This window comes from Eublepharis macularius, chromosome 5 (genome assembly GCF_028583425.1).
Source record: "Eublepharis macularius isolate TG4126 chromosome 5, MPM_Emac_v1.0, whole genome shotgun sequence".
NCBI classification, from domain to species: Eukaryota; Metazoa; Chordata; class Lepidosauria; order Squamata; family Eublepharidae; genus Eublepharis; species Eublepharis macularius.
Window position 1 is genome coordinate 144,167,253 of NC_072794.1, and position 27,791 is coordinate 144,195,043.

The 27,791-nt window shown below is 43.0% G+C and overlaps 1 protein-coding gene across 1 annotated transcript in view; it reads left to right on the top strand.

Annotated features, from left to right (window-relative positions):
- The window catches only part of ADA (adenosine deaminase), a 42,199-nt gene extending 20,396 nt beyond the window's left edge, over positions 1-21,803 (top strand). The window contains exons 5-11 of the mRNA XM_054981559.1: positions 1,252-1,367; positions 9,646-9,770; positions 12,193-12,264; positions 15,574-15,675; positions 16,660-16,727; positions 17,262-17,391; positions 18,933-21,803. Coding sequence (XP_054837534.1) covers positions 1,252-1,367; positions 9,646-9,770; positions 12,193-12,264; positions 15,574-15,675; positions 16,660-16,727; positions 17,262-17,391; positions 18,933-19,037 — 718 coding nt within the window. The 3' untranslated portion in view covers positions 19,038-21,803. The remainder of the gene's footprint in view (positions 1-1,251; positions 1,368-9,645; positions 9,771-12,192; positions 12,265-15,573; positions 15,676-16,659; positions 16,728-17,261; positions 17,392-18,932) is intronic.
- The last annotated feature ends 5,988 nt before the right edge of the window (positions 21,804-27,791 follow it).

Sequence of the window (27,791 nt, forward strand, 5' to 3'; positions counted from 1 at the left end):
AGGACATATATCACAAGAAGACAGAATGCAATTAGTGTGAAGGCAATCAAAACATTCCTTTGCTTGTAAATGTAAACATCTCCTTTTGGTGTGGAGTCAGTTTGCCGCAGTGAAGGTATACAATTCCTATGTAGTATAAGCCCTTGATAACCACAGCTCTCCCTGCCAGCTGCACCTGACAAAGAGAACTGTGGTCCCCGAAAGCCCACAGGCACTCAGGCTGAGATAATTGACAAACAAAGCCCACACCAGGCGTCTCTGGGCTCCCCCAGACCATGCCTCTGTAAAGGAAATCTGTTACCTGTGATAATGTGATAACCATTCATAGTCTCTATTCAGTCCCAGCTTGACAGAGTCAAATTTGCATATGAATTCCAATTCAGCAGCCTCCCGTTGGATTTTGTTTTTGAAGGGTTTCTGTTGAACCACAGCGACTTTTAAGTCTTTGGTGGAATGTCCTGGTAGATTGAAGTGTTCTCCCACTGGTTTTTGGACGTTTCCATTTCTAATGTCAGATTTGTGTCCATTTATTCTTTTGCGTAGAGGTTGGCTGGTTTGTCCAATGTACAGAGCAGAAGGACATTGTTGGCACATGAGGGCATATATCAGATTGGAGGATGAGCAGCTGTAAGAGCCAGAGACAGTGTAGTTGATGCCATTGGGTCCTGTAATTGTATTCCCTGGGTAGATATAGGGGCAGAGCTGGCATCTGGGTCTGTTGCAGGGCCTGGTACCTGTGCTGGTGGCCCTGCTGGCCGATTCATGATTGTAAGTGAGAAGTCGTTTAAGATTGGGGGGCTGTCTGTAGGCAAGGAAAGGTCTTCCACCCAGGACTTCTGAGAGAGAGGTATCATTTTCCAGGATGGGTTGTAGCTCCCTGATGATACGTTGGATGGGTTTGAGCTGGGAGCTATAGGTGACAACCAGTGGTGTTCTGTTGTTAGTTCCTTTAGGTATGTCCTGGAGCAGACTGTTTCTGGGTACTAGTCTGGCCCTGTTGATTTGTTTCTTCACTTCATTTGGTGGGTACTGTAGTCTCAAAAATGCTTGTTGTAAATCTCTTAAGTGTGTGTTTATCTTGTTCCTTCTTTAATGTTCATGGACAGATGCTTAGTAAACATATCTTCTATTGAAAGGGTAAAATTGACCCTGAGCATCAACCAGCTTCATGATGTGATCTTCCACTGTTTCTTCATCATCATTGGGCAGTGAACATTGGCTAACTCGTCTCTCTGTATTTGTTTTATGCAGGGGAGACCTCACTCCGGATGAAGTGGTTAGCCTTGTTAATCAGGGATTGAAAGCTGGAGAGGAGGCTTTCAACATCAAAGCCAGGTCTATTCTATGCTGCATGCGCCACATGCCAAGTAATGTATTACAGCTCACCAGTGGCTCAGCTTCCATTTACCTAAACTGTCTAATTCCACTACCTTCCGCCTTTAGTTGCCTACCATTTCTTTCTGAAATCTATCATCTATTTCTTTACATCAGGAAAACGGCAGTAGGAAGGGTTTTGAACATTTTTCTATGCAGCACCACAATCCTAGTGACACCCCCTCTCCATGGCTATTTATAGAAGTTTAACTTCTCATTTAATTTTGCCCCTATTTGGCCTCTTTTACTGTAGATTTTTGGCCGAACATTCATTGCAGTTGGAAAAGTGCCATACACTTCACAGTTTTTTCTTGAAATATGTTATCCCTTCACCCATAAGTACAAAAATATAAGTCTTCAAGTTATCTTTCCCTCACCTCACCTTAAAAGACAAAAAGGTTATTTTGTGGAAAATAATATCTATAAAAGGACACAATTCAGTTTGGGGAGTTTTTTTGGCCAATTTCTTGAAACTGTAATTAGTAACTATCTTTTAATTATTTTTGAAGGAGAAATATATGTAAAATGCATCTATAAATATAAAAACTAATTTATTTTGATTGATTATAAATCATATGGAAAGATAAGTCGGTTATTAATAAATATTATTTAAGATGCATAATTCTCTCTCAACATAAATAGAGTTAGCAGATTTAATACCTAGTTTTGCATGTGTAATAATAATTTAATGCTTTATTTACTTAACTAAGTAAACTTAACTATAGTGGTGCTCCAGTGGATGTACATTTTGAGTAAAAGTATTTAAATTAAAATACACTTTCTATTTTTAGAGTTCAGTTCCCTAGTTACCTTAGGTTTGTTTGTTTACTTGATAATAGAGTTAATTTTTTAGGCTTTTTTTTTTTACAAGATATTGGGAGTAAACCTTCTAAAACGGTGGAATAGTAATCTGCTTCTAAAAGTCTGTCTACACAGCAGAAAAGAGTCCAGTAGCACCTTTAAGACTAACCAACTTTACTGTAGCATAAGCTTTCAAGAACCACAGTTCTCTTCATCAGATGTCTACACAAGACATTTTACATGGGGTCGCTCAAGTGAAAGCTCTTGTTCTCCCATTGTGAATACACATACTCTGCTAGGGAGACAGAATACACATGAATAAGACCACACCGAAAGTGAGCATCCCCATATAAGATGTCTTGTGTAGAGACTGACTCTTGGAATAAAAACATGGTATTGGATAGATGTTGCCCTTAATGTTTGGAGGAAGTGAGAATCTGAAACTAAAGACTGCTAAATATATTTTAAATCATATTTATGTACAATGGAGTTGCTCTTAATGGGAGACTGACACCATTCTTAGTATATATGAGCATGCCTAAGTAAGCTCTGTAAAGATGTGTTAATTGTTAACTCGCTGTCTTATCTCTGTTCTTGCTTTCTGCCTGAACTGAAGTACAGCATTGTGGTTTCCTATGCTAGGGTCATCATCAGCATTCTGTTGTGATTACAGATAGCTAATGGGAATTTTCTGTCTTTGAATTCTGTGAAAAGCAGCAGTAAATAAAAGATAGTAAGAATGAAACTTTGCCCAAATAGAAAAACTTTGCAGACATTACAGATTTCAGGGAGCTGACTTGAAAATCAATGCCTGTCATGTACAATGGCCCCTGTACAGCCTGATGTTAGGCAGTGTCAGGTGTGCCTAAAGTTGTTCATTTTAGCAACCTTTGGCTCTCTTAACTCTGCATCAAACAGGATTGTAAGTTGCAAAGAAGCAGCAATAGTGTAGAATCCTGGATTAAGTTGATCTTGGCTTGGATTCAAAGTAGTGCAGGCAGATTCATTCTGAAGGAAGGCAGCTTCCCTGCATCCCACTCCCTCTGCAGCTTTCTGTGCCCCTTGAAGTTGTGCTCTTCTGGGTCAGTAGATGCAAAAGAACAGAGTGAGGAGCAAGTCTGGAGTCCAAAGCAGCAGGACTGGCAAACATCTCTCTCCCCTCCTCTACAGATGGAAATGCCACAACATCAGAGGAGCTGCTGCTGTGCCAATGTAATGGCACCTTAGGATCTGAGCCCCTTCTCCATATGAGTTTAGGCAATAGCTATAATCTTGGTAAATGGAACTGTTCTTGTAATAATAATGTTACTGGGTTGGATCCAAATCCCTTCCTAAACAAGTGGAAGATACTTCATTAAAAGTGGGGGTTCCAGGGGATTCCATGGGTTCTTTGGATTTCCCCCTCTAGCTATAAGACCACAGTTGCCATATCCAACAGCTGTTGGGTGGATGCAAGGGCCTGAAGATGGGGGGTGCTGCTAGCTTCTGAGGTTGCTCTGCTTATTCAGAACTCGCACTGAGCAGTGAGTTATTAATGCCTCCAGCAGTAGAACAGCATGATGAAAGGTGTGTATAGTAAGCAATTACAGATTTCTCCTGAAAATGCCTTTCCAAGGAAGCCAGCTCTTCTAAGACTAGTGCATGCCACTGGGTCTTTAGCAGCAATTGAATTTTGGCATCTGCACAATAAACAACATCCCCAAATGGTTAGACTAAATAGGCAAGTCACCTGTGTAACTTAATCCAGTAAAGCAGACCTTCTGGAGACTTTTCTGTGACAATAATATCCTGTGAGGAATAACTTCTCTTTTGTCATTAGTTGTGATATCAGTTGTGAGTCGTGAGTGACCTGAATTTTTTTTTTTTTTTGCTGTTTCTCTAGCAATGAATATCTCCTTTATTTTCCTCGTTCCTGGTCCAGGGCATGGGTTAAAAGAGCCTTTGGCAGCTGGAGATTAGATAATGAGATAAGGATCCCCTTGTTCTTTCAATGGCCGTCATAGACATGAACTTCATACATGGATAATTTTTTAATGTAGGGAAGATGAGTACACATAAGATGCAAACTTACCAACTTCTCTCCAGTGTCTTTAACAGCAACTTGATGTAGAGATATTGGTGGATAATGCTGGTTTCTAATTGTTGATTCCTTCATACCAGTTCAATTCTAAAGAAAAGAGCAAATATGCTGGCTTTTTCTTGCCTATTTGCACCTCTGTTTACAGATCACTGTGCTAGACAGTTGGAACACATCCGTTTTGTTGCATGAACCTTGGCAATTTACTTTTTTTTGGTTGTTAAAATAATTGATAATTAAGGTTCATAAACAAAGTGTTCTCAGTTGTATTCTGCATGTCCAAAATTCAAATGAGCTGCAAAGCACTGTAGGGCCTATCTGGTTGAGTTGGTATTTAATAGCGAAGGTTAAACGAACATGGAGGAATTTTAATTTTTGCATAGTATGTTTTAATTAGTTGTTTGTTATTTCCTTCTTAAATTATTAGCTACCAAGAACTTATGGAGAATAGCAGGATAAACAAAACTGCATTTATGATCAATCAGTGTAATAACTGGAGCTTCTTAGCTATCAAGAAAAGTGAGTCGATAGTGGCATTTATATTTAGAATTCCCCACCACCACCACCACCATTAAAGCAGAAATTGGGTATTTGGTCTCCCAGCATAATAAAGGCCAAATATAATTTAAGGCTGCAGAAGTATAGTTTGTGAAGGATGTATCTGAGGAACTATTTTTAGTAATAAGCCAAAGACTAGGGCGCAAAGGGCCAAAGAGTTTTCTGGATTGTGCCATAAGCTTGTTTCAACTAGGGTGGCTACCTCCAGCTTGGGAAAATCCTGGACATTTGGGGGCAGTGCTAGGGGAAGGAGCACATCAGGGATGTGATACCATAGTTTGCCCACCAAAGCTGCCATTTCCTCCAGAGGATACGATTGCAGGAGTGTGGAGATCAGTTATAATTCCCAGAGAACCCCAGGCCTCATCTAGATATTGGTAGGTAACCCCAATTCCAGCATATTTTAGTTCCAAGGAATATCCCCTACCTGGTCATCCTCATTAAGAAACTTTCTGGAATGAATTTCTAGAGCTCTTAAAAAGTTGGTGGAACTCTGCTCATCCAGTAAGAATAGTCACTAGGGAAGAACAAGTAGAAACCAGGAACTGAATTATTATAGCTTCACTAAGAAAACATTTGCCTTGTCAAACTCTCATCATTGTCAGTTAAGACCATCTCTTGCCAAGAGGTCATGATGACTGATTTGCATAATTCTTCAAACCTGTGGTAGCTGCAGATTTGTATTGTCTTATCTGATGAAAAACTGCTGCTCATGCAAAGGCCTATATTAATATGCTTTGTGATTACCACAGTACACAGGAGATTGGAGGAGTAATAAGAAACTGGGGCAGGCTGTTTCAATTCTGATAGGGCAAATAAAAACAAAATTAAGTAACAGGAATGTTATCTGAGTTATTTTTCAGACTGAAGGAGGGAAGTTGCATGCCTCTCATGGAGGAGAAACTGTAGGTGTAAGATTAGGTCATTGGTTTCAAAGTATGAAACATCTCTGGACAGGTGCCCAAATGATAGGCTTTATTGTCTCCCAGTCTCCTCCCAGTGAATGTCTTTGGGCTTAGAGGCAGTGTGCACAAACCTGCAATAGAGTAGACTGTGCCTCTTTCTTTCTGGCTGCATTCAGACATCTTGATAGTTTAACTTACAGTTAATAAAAAGTGTGCATGAACATGACTGGTGCTGGCTCATGCATGTGTCCGGCTCCTCCCTCTTCTGGCTCCTCTATTCTTGTCTGGAGCAGGATGATAGAATGGTGGCCTAAGACTAACTGCAGTTATACCACCCAAACTTAAAAATGGAGATGTGCAGCTAAGATGGAGTTAGTTTCAGGTGGGTAGCTGTTAAGTCGTGGTAGCAGGGGAAAAAAACTCAGGTCTAGTAGTGCCTTAAAGACCAACAAGTTTTTCCAGGATAGGTTTTTTTTGTTTTAGTCAAATCTCATGTATGCAGACACAAACAGAATGAAGCTCCATCAGCCCTTATATCCCGATGAAAAGGTGGGAAAGGTGTGTTAAAGAGGGGCCAGTTGGAGTCAAGATGGAGAAGTATAATGCAAAACGTAATCAGCTTGATTAGAACTAGGAGATATGCAAAGAGGTGCAAAAAGTTGCATCTGTAATGAGATAAATATCCCATGTCCCTATTGAATCCTGGAAGGGGTCCATTGTCCTGAACTTGTTGATGAATTCTAGTTCAGCAAGTGGAGTTAGTTTCCTCATTCCCAACATAGGCACAAATTGAGATTCTTAACTAGAGTTTATTTCTGAGAAATTAATTCCAGTTAAGCTAGGAGCCTTCATTTGTACATCATGGATAACCAGAGTTGGTTTTAAACCATAGTTCTTTTATTGTGTACCACACAAAAAGGGAGAGGAGGAAGAGCCAGGAGCATGAACCTGGCACAAGGTGAGTTTTCACTCATCTTTATTGAACTGTGCTTGTAGAATGGCTGTCTGAATGCAGCCTATTTCTTGCTTTGATGATCTAAGGCTTCATTGTGAGGATTTTAAAGTGGGCTATATTTTCATGCATGCATGCCCTGGGTTAAGGGAAAGCACGGACACTGCCAGCTGAATCACTTGCCCTATGGAATAAGGTCACTTCACAGTGATTCCCCCCCTTTCTTCCTTTTCCTGATGATGTCAGAGTTTGAGAACATCTGTGCTAGCTGCAACCTGCTATAAAACTTAGAATAGAGTGGTAAAAAAATGAGCATGGGAAGTGGTCATTTCTTATCTTCCTCACTCCATATTCTAACAGGTGCTTGTCATCTCTTTTTCAAATTGCATCATACAAATAAAGCATCTAAACTGGATCAATAAGGAATTTATGATGCAAGAAAGCCTCTGGCTCATGAGAGGTGATTCCACTGGCAGTTTTCTGCTGGTTGCAGGGCAGGCAAGTTCTATGGCTATTGACTCTGCAAGAAGGCCACTTCTGTCATCCTGGCACCAGTCTTCAGTGAATGCCCTGTATGATGCGTACAGGTTACTGAAACTCTTTTCCGTGGGTGCATTCCAGATTGATGAGTATCTGTCAATGCAGGGTGTAAGGTATAGAAAAGCACAAAATATTCCCACAAACTATCCCTGCTCTCACTAAGGAGGGTACTATGTTTAGGAGAATTGGCATTCCTCCCTGTCCCCCCACCCACCCCCAAGTCAGGCAGCACAGCCCCATTAAAACCCACTTACTAAGATGCCTGGAATTTCCTGAATTTCTCACTTAGACTTTTCATCTTTTCCTTATGAGAATGAGTCATCGTTAGGAGTTTTCTAAAGCAAAACAGTTCCACGTGTAGCTGTTGTTGAAATGCTTCCTTATTTCAAAATCTTCAGTGTGTTTTGATTCTAGATAGTTTCATAGGCCTTGTAAAATTATTTATCTATAATAATCTTTTCATTGGTGCCTACAAAAGCAAGCTAAGGGAGGAAAATCCTTCAAGCTGTAAGCTTGTCTGCTGCTTCCTAGCATATCATGAGGGATGAAAATGCCTTGAATTGGAAGGAGCCAAAAGAATCCTTTTTCCAAAAATGCTACGAGATGGCTTGGATTAGATGGTGCTGCTGCATTAGAAGCCACACTTCCTTTTCCAGCAAGCACACCATTTATAAAAGCTGATTTACACATCCTTAATTAGTATGTTGAAATATGGCCCAAATTTGAACACATCATTGTACAGCTATAATTGCTTCATTGCGTATCTAAATCCTGGTGTTGCCATAAAAGTGAACGTTTTACTTTGCTTATGACAACAACTGGTGTCAAACACAGCTTCTGGATCATGCAGTGGGGTTATTCACACAACCCTTGAGCATTCAAATTGCTGTTTGGGGTTTTTTGCCCTCTGGACTGATACTGGTGGTAGAAGTGTTCATTTGAATATTCTGCAAAACATGGGCTTAAACTGCAGACTCCATGGTAGTTCAAATTGAATTTAGCTTGTTTTCTGTAAACTCTGCTGAATTACAGTTTGTCCTTCAAAAATGGTGCTAAAAAAGCAGCTTTCCTGTGGCTCACCTAAATATGAGCAGAGATAGAAAGTGAGGTTGTGATTAGCTCAACAGATGGAAACCTGGTTATTTGCAGGTTCATGTAGACCTGCCTTGTGTAGCACACTGAAGGTGCCTTAACCCCAGATAAAAATCCCAGTTACTGGATAGAAACAACCCTCAAGACACTCGCATTCAGTTATAAAAAATGATTTGAATTAGATTAAAGGTGGTCTTCAGTCTCGATGCGTGAAAGGAGAGGAAGGAAAGAGTAAACATCCCTCATTAGGCTCATGTTAGTCATGAACAAATTCCAGTTTGTCAACTGAATTTTTGATAAGTGTCTGTGAAATGGGGGTTCCAGAGTGGTAATTGTTCATCTGTCCTAGCAAAGTTAAACAGAAGTTCAGTGGTACCTTAAAAATTAACACTTATTTATGCACAAGTTTTCATGAGTCAGAGCTCACTTCTTCAGAGACTATGAAGAGGAAATTATTTGGTGGATTTTTATAAGGAAAATCACAGAAGGGTGGTGGGGGACGGGGAGAGGAGTTGGAGACCTGATGTGAATCCCCTCATAAGTCTTTCAAGTGTGATTCTCCATATAAGGGACTAGAACCGATTTGGTAGTTACACATAAATGAATGATGAGAGAGGTCAGAGGTTCCAGCATCTCATGGGGTGCAGATAAATGAAATAGGGATAAATGAAGTATGGTAACTACAACTAATCAGACGGAAGCATGAAATAGAGGATCATACAAATGGAAACTTAGTCATTCATGAAACGGAAGGGATGGGGGAAATAAAGATGAACAAACTGAGGATAGATTCCCTTCTTTCCTTGTGTACGTCCTTGTGAGATGCTCTTGCAGGATCTCTAGTCATAGTTCAAGTTTCTGCTTTCCTCTCTGGAATGCAGCTCTACGTGCAGCCAACATAAGACATCTCTACCCATTTCTTCTCTGACACTTTTCTTACACCTTCCAGTCTAAAATTAGCAAGTTCAGAAAGGTCAGTATTGATGTGAGGTGATCTTTTCATCCCGTATAGCCAGTACAATGCACTGTAATGTGAGATTCGTGTAGGGACCTTAAAAGTTTTCATTTTAAAATGATATATGTTTATAATTCTACTTTTGGAAATTTTAGTGAATGCTATTGCAGTGTCAGTGCCCAGAAGTAAAGTCCCTTATGAGAAGCTATTGGAAAGTCTCCAAGATCTAGATGTTTTTTCTGGGAGGGTTCTTTCTGAAGGAAAAATCATGGAAAATGAAATGATTTTGTATGACAGATATTTCCTTTGCATGAAAAACTTACATAAGTAAGGTTTTAGAGGGTATCCAAAAAGCCATCTTGTTACTAACCTCTGGTACTTTTCTTTTCAGGCTGGTCACCAGAAGTGGTAGAACTCTGCAAAAAGTATCGGAATGACTCTGTGGTTGCCATAGATTTGGCTGGGGATGAGTCAATAAATGCTGAGACCTGCCCAGAACATCGGAAAGCTTATGAGGTTAGTTCAGTTAACATTTAAGCTCAGTCAAAATACCAGTGTCATAATGGAATAGTTTTTTTGATGGAAAGTTTGAGAAGAATTGGGAGTTGACAGGAAACCTTTCTCTGCAGTTCTTAAAAACACTTATTTGGTAATAAGGCTCACTGACTTGAATGTTTTGCTTGGGTTGCTGTGGTGTGTAGAGTTCCAGTTCAGCATTCTTTAAGGTATAAATGTCCAGTGTATTTCTTCATAACATACACTTTCCCCATTTATTATCTTTCCTAGATGCACTTAATAACCTATTAAAGTTCTTACCTAGTCTATTATGCTGACTTTCTTGTTTTGAAATTGGATGGTGTTATCAGTTGGTTTCACATGAATCAACAACACTGTTTATTGTTAAGATTCTGAGAGAACAGGATGGGGGAAACAACCATTTTTCTTTTAAGTATCCAAGTCCAGATTGCTTCATCTCAGCGATGAAGCCAGTATCTTACTACAGGACCACTAAACAGAACATGGATCCAATGAATGAGTTTTGTGGGTGCTAAGTAATCTCTCCTGTGGATCATGCTTCTCCTGCTAAAACTTCCATTTGCTCAAGTTCAGTGGTTTTCAGTTGGGCTCTTGGACAAAGAGAATTTCAATGGAAAAGGAAGCAAGGTCAGTTTGTGGCACTGGGGGTGGGGAGGCAGGAGTGTTAGGGCTGACAAATGATCGTAGGAGGATTCTGCTGTAACAGATCTGGAGAGCATTGCCTCATTTGCAGTATACTGCTGTGGTAGTACAACCTGAGGCTTGTATTGCAACATTTATTTCAAGTAGTAGGAGTGGGTTGCTTGTTTTCACTTAAGAAAACTGGGTGGTAATACTGAGGGCTGAGGACTCTGTACTACTACCATAAAGGCACCCTAGAATCACTGCATCAGTGTCCAAGTTGGAATAAAGCATATATGGAATTATGTAAGGCTTATTTGAATCCTGTATTCTGCAAATGCAGGTCCCATCCCTGCATAAACGGATAAGCAACATAATATGGAATGCTCACACAGGGGTCTAATTTGCTGGTGAACCCACAGAGTCGCCCCACTCTCACTGCCTTGTCTGCCAATGAAGTAAATGATGCCAGAATATTGTCAGGCAGCAGAGTTCATGGAAACATACTATGCTTCTTCTCTTCTGTAGGCAAGCCTTGTTTGGAAACCTCTCCATACTAGAACCCTTCTGCATTCTTTTGAAATCCTGTTAACTTCAAGCATTCCAGGACTGCAATTCCAGTGTGAAATTCCGTGTGTTAGGGAAGTTTCACTGTAGATGAAGGCTGTGAATCATATTAAAAGCCATACAAGTGGAATCAGAATTGCAGCCAATTTAAGTGTTTGTGTTTGGTGCTTGTTCCTCATTAATCATTTCACAAAACTATTGAGTATGGGTGTGTCACAGTATTAAAGCCTATGGTAACATTCCATAAGCAAATGAACATTTAAAAAAATGGACTCTGTATGTGTGATTGTTTAAAATGTATGCTGAGCGCCTCTTTTCAAAGATTATAATGCACACAGAGCACATGTATCCATGCTCTTTTTCTGACTACATATCCCCATACCCTCATTCTCTGGAACAGACACTTAAGTTATTATTTTAATGTTTCTTTTTGTTTCACAATTTTTCCCATGTCTGCCAGTAAAGGAGAATCTTGTTTGCAAAATGATCAATTTCATGGAAGTGACCATGGGACTAAAGGATGAAGGGTTGCAGCTACAGGCTCTAGGCATAATGGAAACTCCAGATCTCATTGCTACTCTCTGTTATGCATCTGGTGTGAAGCCCTGTGACTACTTAGGTTACTCAATGTTAGTTTCACGACTATAAAACCTCTTAATATAACTCCTTATCAAGTCATTCCTTAATCAGGTGGCAGGTTTGCTCATTGACCTTTGTCAGCTTCTAGATATACAAGTGGTATCAATTGTTGAAGTAGCACATTTCTGAAGTATCAGACCATTCACATCAGTATGCGCACCCACTGGTCTATGTGATATGGGAATCATTCATGTGTTGGGGAGATTGTTTCATTAATTTTCACTTCCTGTGGGTAAACCAACTTGGTCCTGTACCAAGTCATTTCTTAAATTTCCCCCTCTTTATTAATAAACTTCCAGCAAGGTGGTTTTTTTGGATGGTGGTTTTTTACCATGCGAGCCAAAAAGTGCAAGAAATTGGTAACTGTATTTGTATAAATATTGCTTCTTTCACATTTTGGGAGAGAAAGCAGCCTTAGGTAGAACTGTGCTGTGCCTCGAATTGACAATTTTTTCTAAATCTGCAGCCAAGATAGCAAATACTGCCCTCTAAAAATCTGTTTTCTTCTGACATTTGCCCCTTGCTGCCATTTGCACTCTTCCAACATTGTGGTCTTCTATGTTTTTTTATCCAGGAAGCTGAAAGATGTGGCATTCATCGGACGGTTCATGCTGGTGAAGTTGGCCCACCTCAGGTCATCAAAGAGGTAAAAACTGCACCAGAAAGCACTGAAAATAAATATAACTGGGAATGCCATATCCAAGGTATATCAAATTGTAGCACACTTCTTCCTAAATGGAAACTGCTAATATCCATCAGAATGCTATGAATGGTAACTAAAAATAATGCAAGTTTCTAGTTGTCCTGTCTGTAAAATAAGAGGTTTAAAAGAGGAAAACTATGACTTGATCCTAAGCAGCACAAGCAGAATTGCTCTTGAAGAAGGCAACTTCCCTGCCTCCCTAGGGAACTGCAGCTTTCTGTGTTCCCTTATGGTAATTATTATAGTAATTATGGTATCATAATTAAGGTACTGCAGTTCAGTGGTATCCCCAGGAATGGGAAGGGAGGGGGCAAAGTAGGAGCCTGCAGCAGGAGAGGAGAAATCAGCAAAAATCACCATTTTATCTTCTGCAAATGAAAATTCTGTTCCATCAGAGAAACTGCTGTTGTGTCAACAGAATGGCATCTTAGGATCCAAGCTTCTGCCTGTTCATTCTTAGTAATGTGAGGGGCTCTGTGTGAAGCTCTTAGTATATAGTTGGAGAGACTTCTTTACTTTACATGTCTTCCTGTTTTCTTTCTTGGAATTCTTTCCTTGGCTCAAAGAAATGATATTCCTTAATTCCCATCCACCTCATCCATTCTATGGCTGCAGTTTTTAACAAAGTCTTATTAAAGTCATTTGTGCTGACTTGGTCCAGAATCCAAAGTTATGCACAGCCTTCTGCATTTGCACATGGATTTTTTAGTTTCCCCCTTTCCAGTAGTATCCGGAACCCAAGTCTCCTCCAAAAGCTGTACTCTCCCTTTCCTGAATGCCAGTGGATGCTTTTAGAGCAGTATTCTATTAGGTGAGATGGGCTGCTGATAGAAAACTAGCAAACTCTTAATGTATGTGTGAACATGATTCATGTGTTTGTTGAGGCCTTTCTGCATCCTGGCTTTAATATTTCTGCCACAGAGCTTGGAATTGTTGGTTGCAGGGATGGGGTAGTAGTAGGGGTGTGTGATTCGGGTTTCTGATTCGGGAAAAATATCCGAATCAGACTCGAGTTGCAAAGATTTGGGATTTCCGAATCGGAAACCCCGAATCAAAGATTCCTAAAGCTATTTGTATAGCTTCAGGAAGCTTCAGGTCAAGGGGTAGAAATGCTGCTCTCCATGCAGCCTGCACAGTAGCAGGGAGAGGGACATTTAAATCCCCGATCAGCTGCTTGTTGGGGGGTTCCCCGGCAAGCAGCTGAGTGCAGCCTGCCGGAGTGAAATGCCCCTCTCCCTGCCACTGCACAGCAGCACGGAAAGGGACATTTAAACCCCAGAATCAGCCGCTTGTCGGGGGTTTCCTCGACAAGCAGCTGAGTGCAGTCTGCGGGTGTGAAGTGTTCCTTTCCCTGTCATTGCAAAACAGCGAGCAAAGGTGCATCCCTCCCCTTGGATCAGTTGCCTGACCAGGCAGCTGATCCAAGGGAGGGGAGAGGAATGCCCTTTGCCTGCCACTTCGCAGTGACAGGGAAAGGGCATTTAAATGTTCCTTTCCTTGTCACTGGGAAGCAGTGGGAAAAGGGCATTCCCCCCCCCCTTAGATCAGCAGCTTGCGAAGCTGCTGATGGAAGCCTGCCGGGGTTTACAATGCCCCTTTCCGTGCTGCTCTGCAGTGGCATGGGAAGGAGCATTTTAAACCCCGGGATCAGCTCTTTGGCAGGGAAATCCCCACCAAGCAGGTGATCCAAGCCGGTTGGCGTTTAAATGCCCCTTTCTGTGCCACTGCACAGTGGCATGGAAAGGGGCATTTACACCCCGGAATCATCTGTTTGGCAGGGAAATCCCCACCAAGCAGCTGTCGGCGGCGGTTTAAATACCCCTTTCCAGGGCCAGGTAAGTGGGGTGGGGGTGGGGGGTGGGGGCTGGAAGCTTCCCCTCTCACTTTGGTATGCTCCAAATCTTTATGGAGCATACTGAAGCAATTTAAATACCCGAATCCAAAGTGGCTTTCCGCTTATGGTTTTGGGTGTTTACAAAGCTTTTTCCCGCTTCGGGTAAACCAAAACCTGAAATTTTTTCTGGTGCATACTCCTAGGTAGTAGTAAACAAACACAGACCTTAATGGAAGTGATGGCTGTTTTTATAGACAGTATTATAGTTGCAATTGCAAGGTGACAGCAGTAGCATGCTACGGAGACAAATTCTCATGAATAGAATTTGAATAAATATTAATGGCTTAACTTCCTCTACTCTTAGCAATATCTTAGAATTTGATGGAAGTCTTGCACTAAACTCTTGTCCTTGCAAAATAAATCCTGATACACACTGTGATTATTTATTTTATTTATTTAGAAATTTTATATGCCATCTTTCCAGAGACCTGCATAAGAGGGTCACAATATTAAAAAAATAAAATCATTAAAACATTTATTTATTTATTTTATTTATATCCCGCCCTCCCCACGAATGGGCTCAGGGCAGCTCACATCATCAATAAAATACTGTAAGTTAATAATCAACTTAAAAAACACACTTAAAACTGTCACTGAAATACTCTCAAGTGCCATTATACATAGGCTACTTGAGATACTGATCAAAGCCTGCATAGGTCATGGCATGTGGGCAGAACGCATGGCCGAGGGCAGTCATAGAAGAGGTGGTGAAATAATAAAACCAGCCAGGGGCATAAAACATCCAGCAGCCTGAAATGGTATTTGTAAAATTGTTCTTCGACTGGAAGCAGACCATAAAAATCGTTTTAAAAGGTGGGAATCACACAATTGAAAATGTGGGTCAAAATAACTGTTTTGACCTGGCATCTAAAAGATAGTAAGACAGATGCCAGACAATCCTCAAGAGGGAGAGGGCAATACAAAGGCAAGGTGCCACCAAGGGAAAAACTCTGTCTCTGATCATCATTCACCTCACCTCTGCTGGTGGGAGCAGAGAGCAGGACTTGGGAGAGGGTCTTAATTGGCAGGCTGAAGAGTCTGGGAGGAGGAGGTCCTTCAAGTTCCTTAGCCCCAAGCTTTTATACCCTTAAATATAAGAACCAGTCGTTTGAATTGTGCCTAGAAACATAGAGGGATACTGCAAGGGGTGCTCCCGTTAATATTAAGAGATTTGAGTAATAATTCCAAAACCATTTATGGAACCCTTCTGATTTGATGTTTATGAATGTAGCTTTTGTGTTAACTTCTTGTGGCAGAATGGGTCCTGCAGGCATCGCAAAACAGAAGGGAGTGAAGCACACTGCCTGCTCATAGTAACCTAATCAATAAGCACCTGGTGTGTTCGTTTTGTCTCGTAGGCAGTCAGCATCCTAAAGGCAGAGCGAATAGGCCATGGCTACCACGTCTTAGAAGATGAAGGTCTCTATATGCAGCTGTTGAAACAAAACATGCATTTTGAGGTAACGGAATATCTTGCAGGGTGGCATCTGTGTAGACAGGCTGTATGTGTACCACAACAGTTATCATGAGAGTTACATTATAGCACAACCACCTAGATAAATAGGATATCATGGGTCTTTCTGGCAGTAGAGAAATTCTTGCTTTGTGTTTCTGAGACACTATCAACTTTTAGGCTGAAATTGCAAATAAGTAATGGAAATACTGACTTTATTTGTAAACAAACTCCTTGATATTCCATCAGGCTACTTACCAGGTATGCAAGGACATATGCACAATACAAGTCTGATGCTTCATTTTCCTTTAAGGTGCAATAAAAATATTGTTCTGAATGTGAAGGGCCTTTCGAAGAAAGAAAAGCATGTAGCATTGATACCTCTGTGCGTTGGGGACAGGAGGCATCACTGAGCAAGTTTAAGCCTTAAACCCTTTATGCAGACCAGAAGTGTAACTTCAGAGTTGTAGCTGGAAAGGTCTTTTTTTGTTGTTTTGTTTTCCATCTTCTTCTTATCCCTTCCACCTGAGAAGGTCTAGATAAATTCTGTAAAAGAACTGGCCCAAACTGTTGGGGCGGTTGTACAAAGGATATATCCTGATGTGCAATTTTCTTTTTGTGGCACAGCCACCTCACACCTGACTGTAGTGTGGCTTTGGTGTGGTGTCTTTCCTCCCCAAATCATTCTTGACTAGGAACAGTTGATCCCATGTGGCAAGCCTGTACATGACCATGCACGTACAGCTTAATCTTATTTGCAGAACTGTGTTGGAATGACTGATTATGATGCTTACAGTTTTTACGTGTGACGGTGCCTTGACGAGTGCAGTCTTCCATAGTAAGAAAGAGGTATGGTATATTTGGACAGGATGAGTGCTTGGAATGATGGATGAAATAATTATTTTCAGCTAAGTTATAAACTGCTTTATAAGAGCGCAGTCTTGTGGTCAAAGTAGACTTTGATTTTTTTTTTTTTAATGGAAAAATGCAGGTATGCCCCTGGTCAAGTTATCTCACCGGAGCATGTCAATCCGGCTTTGCTAATCATCCAGTAGTAAGGTAAGTTGTTAAATTCTTTAAATTTTCAATATAATGCCAACTTTATGTATTGGTTATTGTTGAACTAGGATCTGGGAGACCCAAGTTTGAATCTCCACCCTGCCATGGACATTCGTTGTGTGGCCTTGGGCCAGTCACACTCTCAGCTTAACCTACCTCACAAGGTTGTGGTGAAAATAAAATGGAAGAGAACAAAATGATGTTGTAAGCTGCTTTTCATCCTAACTGGGGATTTATATTTATTTGTTTTTAATATATTTTTGTTCGCTTCCAGTGTTTGTCATGGAGGGCCATTGGTCTTAAGCTCCAAATTGCTGTGTCTGTCTCGCTCCTGAAGCCTTCCTTGAGGTTTTATCTAACCAGTTTTATAATAGCAAAAAGGAACATACAAATGTGGAGTCCACCCCATAGCTTGGTGGATATTGTGTAGCAAGATACAAATAAGAAAATAACTCAAACTGTTTTTACTTTACAGAAAAATGCAGGGTGTAAGTCCGCTTTAAAACTGTCCCAGTTTTAATTCTTCTTTTCCAGGTTTAAGAAAGACGGTGCAAATTATTCCTTGAACACAGATGACCCACTCATTTTTAACTCCACAATTCACACAGACTACAAAATAGCTAAGGATTTCATGGGTTTCACTGAAGAAGAATTCAAGAGAGTGGTAAGTAAGTTTGGGGTTTTACCTTTGGAAATGCATGGTCTTGTGCTTTTCTCAGGCAGTAATTTGTTTACTAAACCTATTTGCTTGGAACTTTAATCCAAGTAATAGTGCTTAGAACTGAAAGTTGCATCTATTGAACAGAGCGGATTCTGTGGAAACCATAACAGGCATACAGCAACGTGAATAGGATGTCATCTGTAGTGTCCACTCCTACAATGAGGAGAGCTAGCGAACATCTGTACCCAATCAGACATCAGGTGTAGGGACAGTAAAGAGAAGACAATTAATTTATGCTGCAGATGTTGCAGACTATTAATTTTCCTTAGTGCATGTACTAGCATCATGTTTTGTAATGACTGCGTTTACCTTCTTTGTTGGAACATTTTTGTGATTTTTGTCCCTGAATTCCACATGAGAAATTGATATATATCTCTCCCCATGCCCTGTCTCTAGTAGGGATTCCACTTCCAGGTTACTTCAGTTAAAAGGAGGGGATACACTTATTTAGGAGTTAATGGTGAGAGTATTTATTGAAGTATCCTTTTTTTGTCACAGAGACCTAAAGCAAGTAACAAAAGAAAATTTAAAACAATATTAAACAATACAGGTAAAACCACAAGCCTGCAAAAACAGTGGGTTGGACTCAACAATCCATCAGCGGAAAACGCTGACATTCACTGATCCTCCCTTCTTCCTAGAAGCCAGTTCTGACATCAGGACAATTTATGCCCGGGTCTGCAGGATCCCCATGGCATAACCATCACACAAGTCAAAGGGCTACAGGTGGGAGGGGGCGAAATTGTTCCCTTCTGCCTGTTGCATGAGTGGAGGTCCACAGATGGAGATGGAAGAAGGAAGCAATTTCCCCCCTTTCCCCCATCCCTTCCCCCCTGCAGTCTCTCAACTTGCATGGCTGTTACTCCACACAGGTCCTGTAAAAGATAGTTATGCTAATATGCTGTTCCTAAGTCTATATTTTCACCCCTTTCTTGTTTTAGAGGAAAGCAATAGGCTTTTAAGGTACCAAAGAAAGGTACCTTAGGTCATGGTGAAGTGTTCTTTTTTAAGAGAAAAAACTGAATTCTTTAACTGCCAGAACTTGCATGGCTTTAAAACTCTTAAAACCTTTGTCATGAAAAAGGAATGCTAACATTAAGGAATCTTGTTCATTTGAAAAGGTTCCTCTGGAAGAAGGGGGGATCCAACCTCAAGACTCTCCTGCAAAGGTCTTTCTATAGTGGGAAAATAGAGCTGAATGAATGGAGGCATGGAGATTCACTAGCTTAGTCCTTGAATTGCTGACTTTCTGGGGAGAGTTTTTGGATCAGTGCAAGGATTACGTGAGGTTCTTGCAAAGATCCCTGATCCCTCCAGCTTTCCGTTCCCCCCAGCAGCCATTACTGACCCTGGAAAAGTTAATTCCTGGGGTTATCTTAATTCTTCATGCTTCAACAATGTATGATGGCTGTATGCATGCAGAAACACTAGTGCATTTTGAAATAAAGCCACTTTCAGCTTGTATGTTCTTTTTCTGCTCTCAGAACATAAATGCAGCCAAGTCTAGTTTCTTGCCGGAGGAGGAGAAGAAGGAGCTTCTCTACAAGCTGTATGGTGCCTACGGGATGGTAAAAAGCACAGAGTTCTAATCCCTTCTGTGCCCTCATGACAGCTTTTGCGCTAGCTGGAGATACCTGTCTGTTTCTTGGAAGACAATGCACAAACTTAGTATTACAGTCTTGTTTACTATCCATATCCACACAGTGGATCATGCACTACACACAGAGAACAGTATTCCCTTGATGTTTGTGTCATATCTGCATATAGGACCCAAATCCCTTAGACTGGATGGTTGCTGTCTAGAGTACTAACCACTAAATTTTTGACTGGCATATAGGAATGTTTGGGTTTTTTGAACAGGGACAATTTTTATTTTTCTGGTAGCTCAATTTTCATAAGGGGATTATGGCTTGTGATGCATGCTTCATCTCACTTTACACTTTGGTAAAGTGGTTTGTACAAGTTTTTGTATTGATTCACAGACCTCTTAAACCTGAAGTGACAGAGGGACAAAGGTGCATGTATATAATGAGAACCAAAACATCTACCTTAAAAACAGTTTCCTGCCTTCGGTCTTACAAAGAAATCTCTATAATTGGTCTGTGTTCTGTTTGCCTTTATATGTTTACTGCTTTTATGTTGAGATTTGTCATCTATAGGTGATCAAAAAACTCTGAGGAAAATGAATGTCACTTCATCCTCAGATGTCTGACAAAGTTTTATAACTGATGTAATTCTGAGTTTGATTGTTTTCAGCCTTAATGCCACCTAACCACTTTTTATTTCACTGGAGCTACAATCTAATGATGGCAGCTCTTGTGTGTCACTAACATCCTGAGAGAGTGGCTAGGAATGCACTTTGTCCAAAATGTCTTAAACAGGGTATGTGGAAAGAACAAAACCAAAAGTTTTTTTTTAAATCACCTGAGTTACCTGAAGAAGAAAACTTTTAAATTTATAAATATTTGAGGTGTCTTGTCCCCACCTGTATCATAAAAACAGCAGATTGGTCCAAGCTACATTACACATAACATTTGTTGTTTTCTGGCTTGAAGTTTGGTGGCAAACTAATGTTCTGTGATGGTACAAGATGTCTTCCTAACCATATCAGGTGTTTTACAGCCCAATACACCTTCCGGTCAAGCTGAACAAACAGATTGTCACAGGATTTAGTTCTGTTGAATTATTCAGTGGGACTAATTTTGCCTTACATGCAGGTACTTCAGTTTTACTCAGTTAACAGCTTGAGCTGCCAGTCAGTACCTTAAAGAATATGGCTATAAGACTGATACTATTTTGTGCAGGAAGAGTAGCTATAATACAGTATGATTTTTCTTCTGGTCTCTGTGCAGTCCTTCATATTGGAGTGTTCCTGCACCAACCACATAATGGAACGATCTAGAAACCCCTGAGTGTGAGCAAGCACTAACAGACTTGTTCTCATTTGTGCCTAAACATGTTGGAATATCAAGAGCCTCCACATTTTTAGCTGTAACTGTGATCTCCTTGGAAACATCAGGTCTGAGAGAGCCTGTGCAATACTCTGATATGGCCAAGGACTCCTGAGTCTTCCTTCTGGCACCTCTGGGCAAACTTAGATGACTTATCTGAGTACTCACATGCCTCTAAGAATCCAAATAATGCTCAGAGCTCCAAAACCTCTTAAATAGCTGCAAGATTCTGTGGAGAACATGAAATAATTCAGTTTCTGACAGTTCCATCCTAAGCAGAGCTGCAGCTTTTTGAGTCAATGGGCTTAAAAAGGTTTAACTCTGCTTATGGTGGCACTATTAAATGTGGTAGGTGTTCGGTAGTCCAAATTGCAGCTCCTAGAAAAAGTGAAGTATTAGGTCTTCACATCTGTGGGACATAAATTAGCTTAAATGCAAATGCTTGGGTTTAACTGAGCCATTGGCCAAGTTGTAATAAAATTCCAGTGGCAGTTTATTCTTTCACATGGGGATTGTTAACACAGAGGTGGAGGTAGTGCAGTCACAGCTGAGCTTACATTCTGTTGTGCTGATGAGGAATAATATAAAAATAATTCTGCAACACCGCATAGCCAGGAGGCCTCCTTCCCCCTCCCCAAATATGGGGGGGGGGTATTTTAATGATTTTGCTTTGTACTTTTTAAACGCTTGTTGGATGAGAATCTTTCAAAATATCTATAAAGCCTCCTCACAGCTTAGCAGAACTTTTAGGCTTTTATTTTAAGGAATCTGGGGAACACTTCAAATATGTTTCAGAATAACTCTTCTGTGGGAAAAACATCTCTGGTTTGATATTTCCCAAGGACTATGTGCCCCAAAACTCTGATGTTCTGCATTTTATATGTATTTAGTAATGCTATGTAGTTTAAGTTTACAATATGTCAAAAATACATTGACATATTTGTGCCTAATTTGTGCCTAATTACAGAAGTTGGTGCTGTCATGTCTCAGAGGGCTAGGAAGGTTGTTATTGCAACACTTCAGACACCAAAATCTGCCTCTGAATTGTATCTATGATGATACTGTCTTACGAAAAAGACTGGATGAGTTATGACAACACATCTCAGAGAAAAGTGAGCCAGTGAGTAATGGCTTATATTACTTATAGGAAAATGTGTCTTTTATTTTTTTAAATATATCTATCTCAAAGTATGTGTATACAAAATTATATATATATATATGAATTATTTTGTTCTTTTTATAACATTAATGAGAAAGTTACCTTGCTTAGAAATGGTTTTAATGTTGTCATATCTTTTTGTTTTGTAATCAGTGTGGAATTTCCTGTTGAGGAAATTGTTCACATCTGAAGAACAAACAGAATGTATCTTTCAGTATAATGAAATAAATTTTAATTTTGCTTTACATGTTTTTTGTTTTCTCCTCATCCATGATAGGAAAATGACCAAGGTCTGATCTGACATACAAGCTGTGATTCAGTCCAAAGATTGAGTTCAATGGGAATTCATGATTATTTGGGACAAGGAACTTGGAGAACCGGAGGGAGGGCAGGTAGCAGTGCTGAAGCTGGGCTTCAATAGTTACAAGATGCATTATGGGAATCTATAAAATGAACTGAAATGGCAGAGCTCTGAACAGAACATGCCCTTTGGCTCTGTGATCATTGTTGTATAATGCAGGAGGTACAAGAACTTGTGTTTCTTCATAACTTTCCACTTGGGGTGATAAGGGAGGAGCAGTTGAGCAGAGGAAAACACTGGCAAGAAAAGGTGTTATGCAGTCCCCAGTCCTGGCTGCGTTTTTCTTCTCTGGATCACAGCTTGTTGCTTTTTGTATTCTTTTTTAATGTAGAGGGCATCTAATTTGGCCTGGAATAGTCAGAAATTAAAATTTTATATCTCCATCTATGACCATATGCCCAGACTTGTGAATTGTAATCTATATGTTTTGGGGTTCTGACCCAGAAACAATAAAAGCTTGCCATACATTCAGTAGGAGCTCAGTTTCCCAGGTGTCTTTGAAAAACTGAATGCCTTATTAGTTAAAGAGATTGCTCTTTAACTGTCTTCTTGTGACCGTTCTTGACATGTTAACTCATCAGTGAAACTTGATGCTGACCTGTCTGAATGTAGCTTACAACCTTCTCCTAAAGGATTTGGCTAAATATAATACTTAACCCAGGCATTCTTAACAGGCTGAAAGGACTAAGTTTAGCATGTCTCCTGTGATATTTGAGTTACCCATGAACATCCTCCTGTCCCCCCTTTCCCTGTTTTTGCTGCATATAAGAGACTGATAAACAAATCCCCCTTTAAGAAAATAGGAAAATTGCTGTAAACTGTATTTTTTAAATAAGCCCACAAATCTTCACCCCAATTTAATGACATGGGGGGAGGGCAGGGTATGTGGTACTGTAACAATAAAATAGAGTGGTGCTCTGTGGCTTGAAAGCCAAATGTGGTTCTTTCACATGCCACTTCTGGCTCTTATTCTGGTTTCTAGGCATTTGCTTTGTCTCTTCCACACTGTCTCACACATTTACTTCTTGGCACAAAAACACTATTTGAATTTAGTTTTATTGCATTTATAGTTATGTATTTAATATTAACAGATGGCTAGGTGTGTGTGTTTGGGGTGATTTGCAGGGCATATAGTTGTGGCTGTTTTGGTTGATGGTGATTGTGAATATGGCTGTCCGTAAGCTATGGGCAGGTACATCTGGTTCAAAAGATGGCAACTGAGAATGGAACTTTCCTGGAGCAGACAAATAGAAACTTGCCTCCTGATGGCAGAAACTGGAAATACACTTAGGTGAGATAGGTGGGAGTAAATCAATAGTGACTTACCAGTAGGAGCTGAATTATAAGCAGAGAAGCTGCTGCCAGGCCAGGGCTATTGATATTCAAGACTAGAACTTTGCTCACAGGCAATAATTGCTTTGCCAATCGGTATAGGAGCTAGTGCTGCTGAACAAAGGAAGTGCTTCAGCTTTGGAAATGCTTCGGGCTTGGATGTTGCATTTTTAATGCTCAGAATTATTTCGGATTTTACACTTAAAGATGGGGCCTCACTAGGTGGCAAAGCATATTCAGTTTAATGCACAAGATCCCAGGTTTAATCCCTGGCATTTCCAGGTAAATTATTTCAAGTGTCAGTTATTTCAAAAGACCTCTCTGCCTAATACCTTGGAGATCTGATGCAGATCAGAGTGAATGTACTAAGCTAGATGGACCAGGAGCTTGAATCAGCACAAGGCAGCTGTATAGGTTCAGTTGGGCGGTTTGACTTGCCTTGATAGGGTAAAATATTTTAGGTTTGATTTGCTACCGTGTTGCTTCTGTCAGTGGGCTGCGTGTCTTTATTGTGTTCAGTGCATTATACATTGGAAGGTTCAAGTTCATCTTCGTTCTTCTGTGCCTCCACACATGGGGACTGCGCAGGCGCAGGCCAGCCGCCGGAGAATTTTCTAGAGCTTCCATGGCTCCGAAGGGGCCGTTTGTCGCGCGCCTCAGCGACCGTTTTCCCGCCCAAACGGTCACGTGATCCTCCAGCGACCAACGGCCCCTTCCCTCAGTTCTCTTCTTGCCGCCGCTTGGAGAGAACGTGAGCTTCGTTGCTCTGTGCTTTTGTGCTTCGTGCTTTCTCTAACTGATTGCTTGGCTTTTGACTTCGGACTTCGTGACCTCGACTATTCTTTGGATCTCGCTTTGGACTTTGACGTGGACTCGGTAATTTGACTCGGACTGTTTTTGACCCTTCTTTCGCGTGCCCCTGAAGATGGCCTCTACGGCTCTCTTCAAGCATTGCCTGCAATGCCACACTAAAATGGCCAAATCCGATGGCCATGATCTGTGCCTTTTTTGCTTGGGAGAGACCCACAATGTCTCGGCCTGTAGGATCTACCAGGGTTTCACCAGCAAGGCCCGGCAGGATCGCAAGGCCCGGCTAAATTCCTCGCTGTGGCAGAAGGTCATGTCGGAGGGAACCCCGTTACGTCCGTCCAAGGCCGGCCCTAGCCCCTCTGCCGAACGGCAATCAAGAGCTGGCTCAGTGGCCTCCGCGAGGTCGGGGTCGAAACCGCGTCCCCCCGAGTGCCTCGGCGTCGAGAGCGGCCTCTCCAGCGCAGGGACCGGTGCGGCCGCCCCGTAGCGCGTCATCCACCAGGTCGGATCCGAGACCGACATCGGAACCGAGGATCCTGGTACCGAGTCCCTGATCGGAACCGACGACCGGATCGATTCCGATAAAGTCTAAGAGGTCGAAGCCGAGGTCCCCTTCGAAGGCGAGGAGCGCGTCGGTTCCGAGGTCTTCTTCGGAACCGGCAAAGAAGAAGAAGAAGACTAAACATCATCGGTCGCCGCATCCCGCTCCTCAGGAGGAGGTCATCGTGCTTCCTCACACGCCTTCCCCTCATCTGGGTTCCCCCGAACCAGAGGACATCTCCGTGCCGGTGCCGGATCCGATGGCCTTCGAGACGGTGCCCGCAGAGTTCTCGTCGGGGCCGGAGCCGAGCCCACACCGTCGGAGCCGACCATCACCTGCCCTTCGGTCGCCGAGGCTGGAACCGAGCCCGTCTCCTCGTCGGAGCCGTCCGTCTCCTGTCCGTCCATCTCCACCTGCAGTCGGTCGTGAGCGGCGCCGTTCCGGGGACAGCATTCGATCGGCCCGATCCACTGCATCCCGGCATTGTCAAGCCTCCTATCTCCCCTCGCCATACCGTTGCCAGTGGGAAGGGGCACCTGCTGGGTTCACCGAGTCGGAACCGGGGCCATCGACGTCGAGGCGGACGTGGTTCCCCCCTCCAGTCCAGGGTGAGGACTCCCAGCTCGGATCCGAGGAGGGAGAAGTTGAGAGCCTGGCCGACTACCAGTCGGAATCCTGGTCTGAACCATCGCCGGCTGAGGATCTGGTGCCATCTACGGGCTCCCCGTTCGAGGACCTCCGCATCTACGCCGACCAGATGGCTAGGATGGCCCAGGCCCTAGAGATGGACATCTCTTCGGCAGTCCCCCAGACCAAGGACAAGCTCCTCAAACGGATCTACGGGGATAATCCGGCGTCCGTTGGCTTCCCCATGCTCGAGGGTATTGAGGAGATCGTGGAGAAGGTGTGGAAGGTGCCCTGTGATCAGCCTCCAACATCTAAGAGGATTGAACAGCTTTACAAGATCAAGCAGGGCACCTGGCCGGCGTTGGTGAAGCACCCTCCACCTTCCTCCTTGGTCACGGAGGAATTCAACCCCCGACGGTCGGGTCACTCCTCGGTGCCTGCCGATAAGGAGGGCAAGAAGCTGGATGCCATGGGCAGGCGCCAGTACATTGTCTCTTCGCTGGGTCTGAGGATTGCCAACTACCAGACCATCATGGCAGGGTACCAGCTGTACCTCTGGGAGAAGTTGGCGTCCTATACCCGGGACCTCCCACCTGAGCAGAAGGCTGTGGTGTCCCTGCTGCAAACAGAGGCTGTCCGGTTGTCTAAACAGCAAATGAATGCTGGGAGCCACGCTGCTGACACTGCTGCTAGAGGGATGGCTTCAGCGGTGGTCCTCAGGCGCCACTCCTGGTTGCGGTCGACCGCCCTGTCTCAGGAGGTGCGTTCCAGGGTGGAGAGCATGCCCTTTGAGGGGGACTCGCTGTTCTCCAAGTCCACCGACGAGACCCTGAAAAAGAAAAAGGAGGACAGACAGACGGCACGGTCCTTGGGTCTGGCTCCTTCGGACAAACCCGCCTCCAGGCCACGGTACGCTCCCCGGTCCGGCCCTTACCATTACCAGGGCAGATACCAACAGCAGCGGCCGGGCTACCACCAGTATCCTGCCTACCAGCAGCGGCCTTACCCTCCCGCACAACAGCAAAGGAGGCGTCGGCCCTTCAAGCCTCGTCCGGCACAACAACCGGCCCAGCAGAGAGATCAGCAGGGCGCCGGGAGGCAGTACTGACGGGTCACACCAGCCGTATCCCCGAACTTTTCGGACAGACTGAGTCCACTCCTCTCTGAGTGGGAGTCAATAACATCTGACTCATGGGTCTTAACTATTGTTGAACTGGGATACGGGCTGGAGTTCGTTGAGCTGCCTAGATGCAGTTCACCCCTGACAGCTGTCAATAACACTATGGCCGAGCTGGATGCGGAGATCGTGTCGCTCTTGGCCAAGGGTGCTGTGGAAGAATTGCCCTATGAGGACTCTGTAAGGGGATTCTTCTCTAGGTTCTTCTTGGTCCCCAAGAAGGATGGGGGCTTACGTCCCATTTTAGATCTGAGGGGCCTTAATGCCTTCCTCAAGGTGACCAAATTCAAAATGGTTACGTTAGCGGCTGTGATCGCCTTGCTGAAACGGGGAGATTGGTTTGCGGTTCTTGACTTAAAGGACGCATACTTTCACGTGGGCATATGGAAGGAGCACAGGAAATACCTGAGCTTTGTTTACCGGCAAAGGGTTTTCCGGTATAAGGTGCTCCCCTTTGGCCTGTCCACTGCCCCACGAGTGTTCACTAAATGTGTGGCCCCTGTGGTTTCCTTCCTACGGGAAGAAGGCTGTACCATCTTTCCGTACCTCGATGACTGGCTCATCGTGGCTGAATCGGAGTCTAGGCTGGTGCAGGACATTGGCTTGGTACTTAGCACTTGCCAACGCCTGGGACTCCTGGTGAACTTGGAGAAATCCAAACTGGTGCCCAGCTGCAAGGTGTCCTACATTGGCGCACTCTTAGACTCTGTGGAGGGTAAGGCTCTGCTCCCCTTGGAGAGGGCTCGGTCCCTAAGGGGTCTGGTGTCTATGTTTAAAAGGAACCGATTCCAGTCTGTGCGCACTATCCAGTGCTTACTAGGGCATATGGCAGCGGCTACCTCTGTGGTGCCTTTTGCTAGGCTGCGTATGCGCCCGCTCCAGAACTGGTTTGTGCGGAGGTACGATGCTCTGCTACACCCTCCGTCCCTCAAATTCTCTGTCCCAAGGGTCATCCTCTCCTCCTTGGACTGGTGGCTGTCTGATGACAACTTGTTTAGAGGGACCCTCTTTGGGTATCAGCACCATGACGTCACGGTTACCACTGATGCCTCTCTGTTGGGATGGGGGGCTTACTGTGGTGATGTGTCTGTGCAGGATGTCTGGTCTGAGAGGGAAAAGACCCTCCATATCAATGTGCTTGAACTAAGGGCCATTCGTTTCGCACTTGTGTCTCTTACAGCACTGCTGAGAAATCGTCAGGTGTTGGTGCAGACGGACAACACGACTGCCATGTACTACGTGAATCAGCAGGGGGGCACAGTGTCCATGGCCCTGTGCCGGGAAGCCACGCTCACTTGGCAGTGGGCTATCAGGAACGGCGTGTCGCTCCGTGCTATACACGTGGCTGGGTCAGACAATGCCCGGGCAGATGCCCTCAGCAGGGT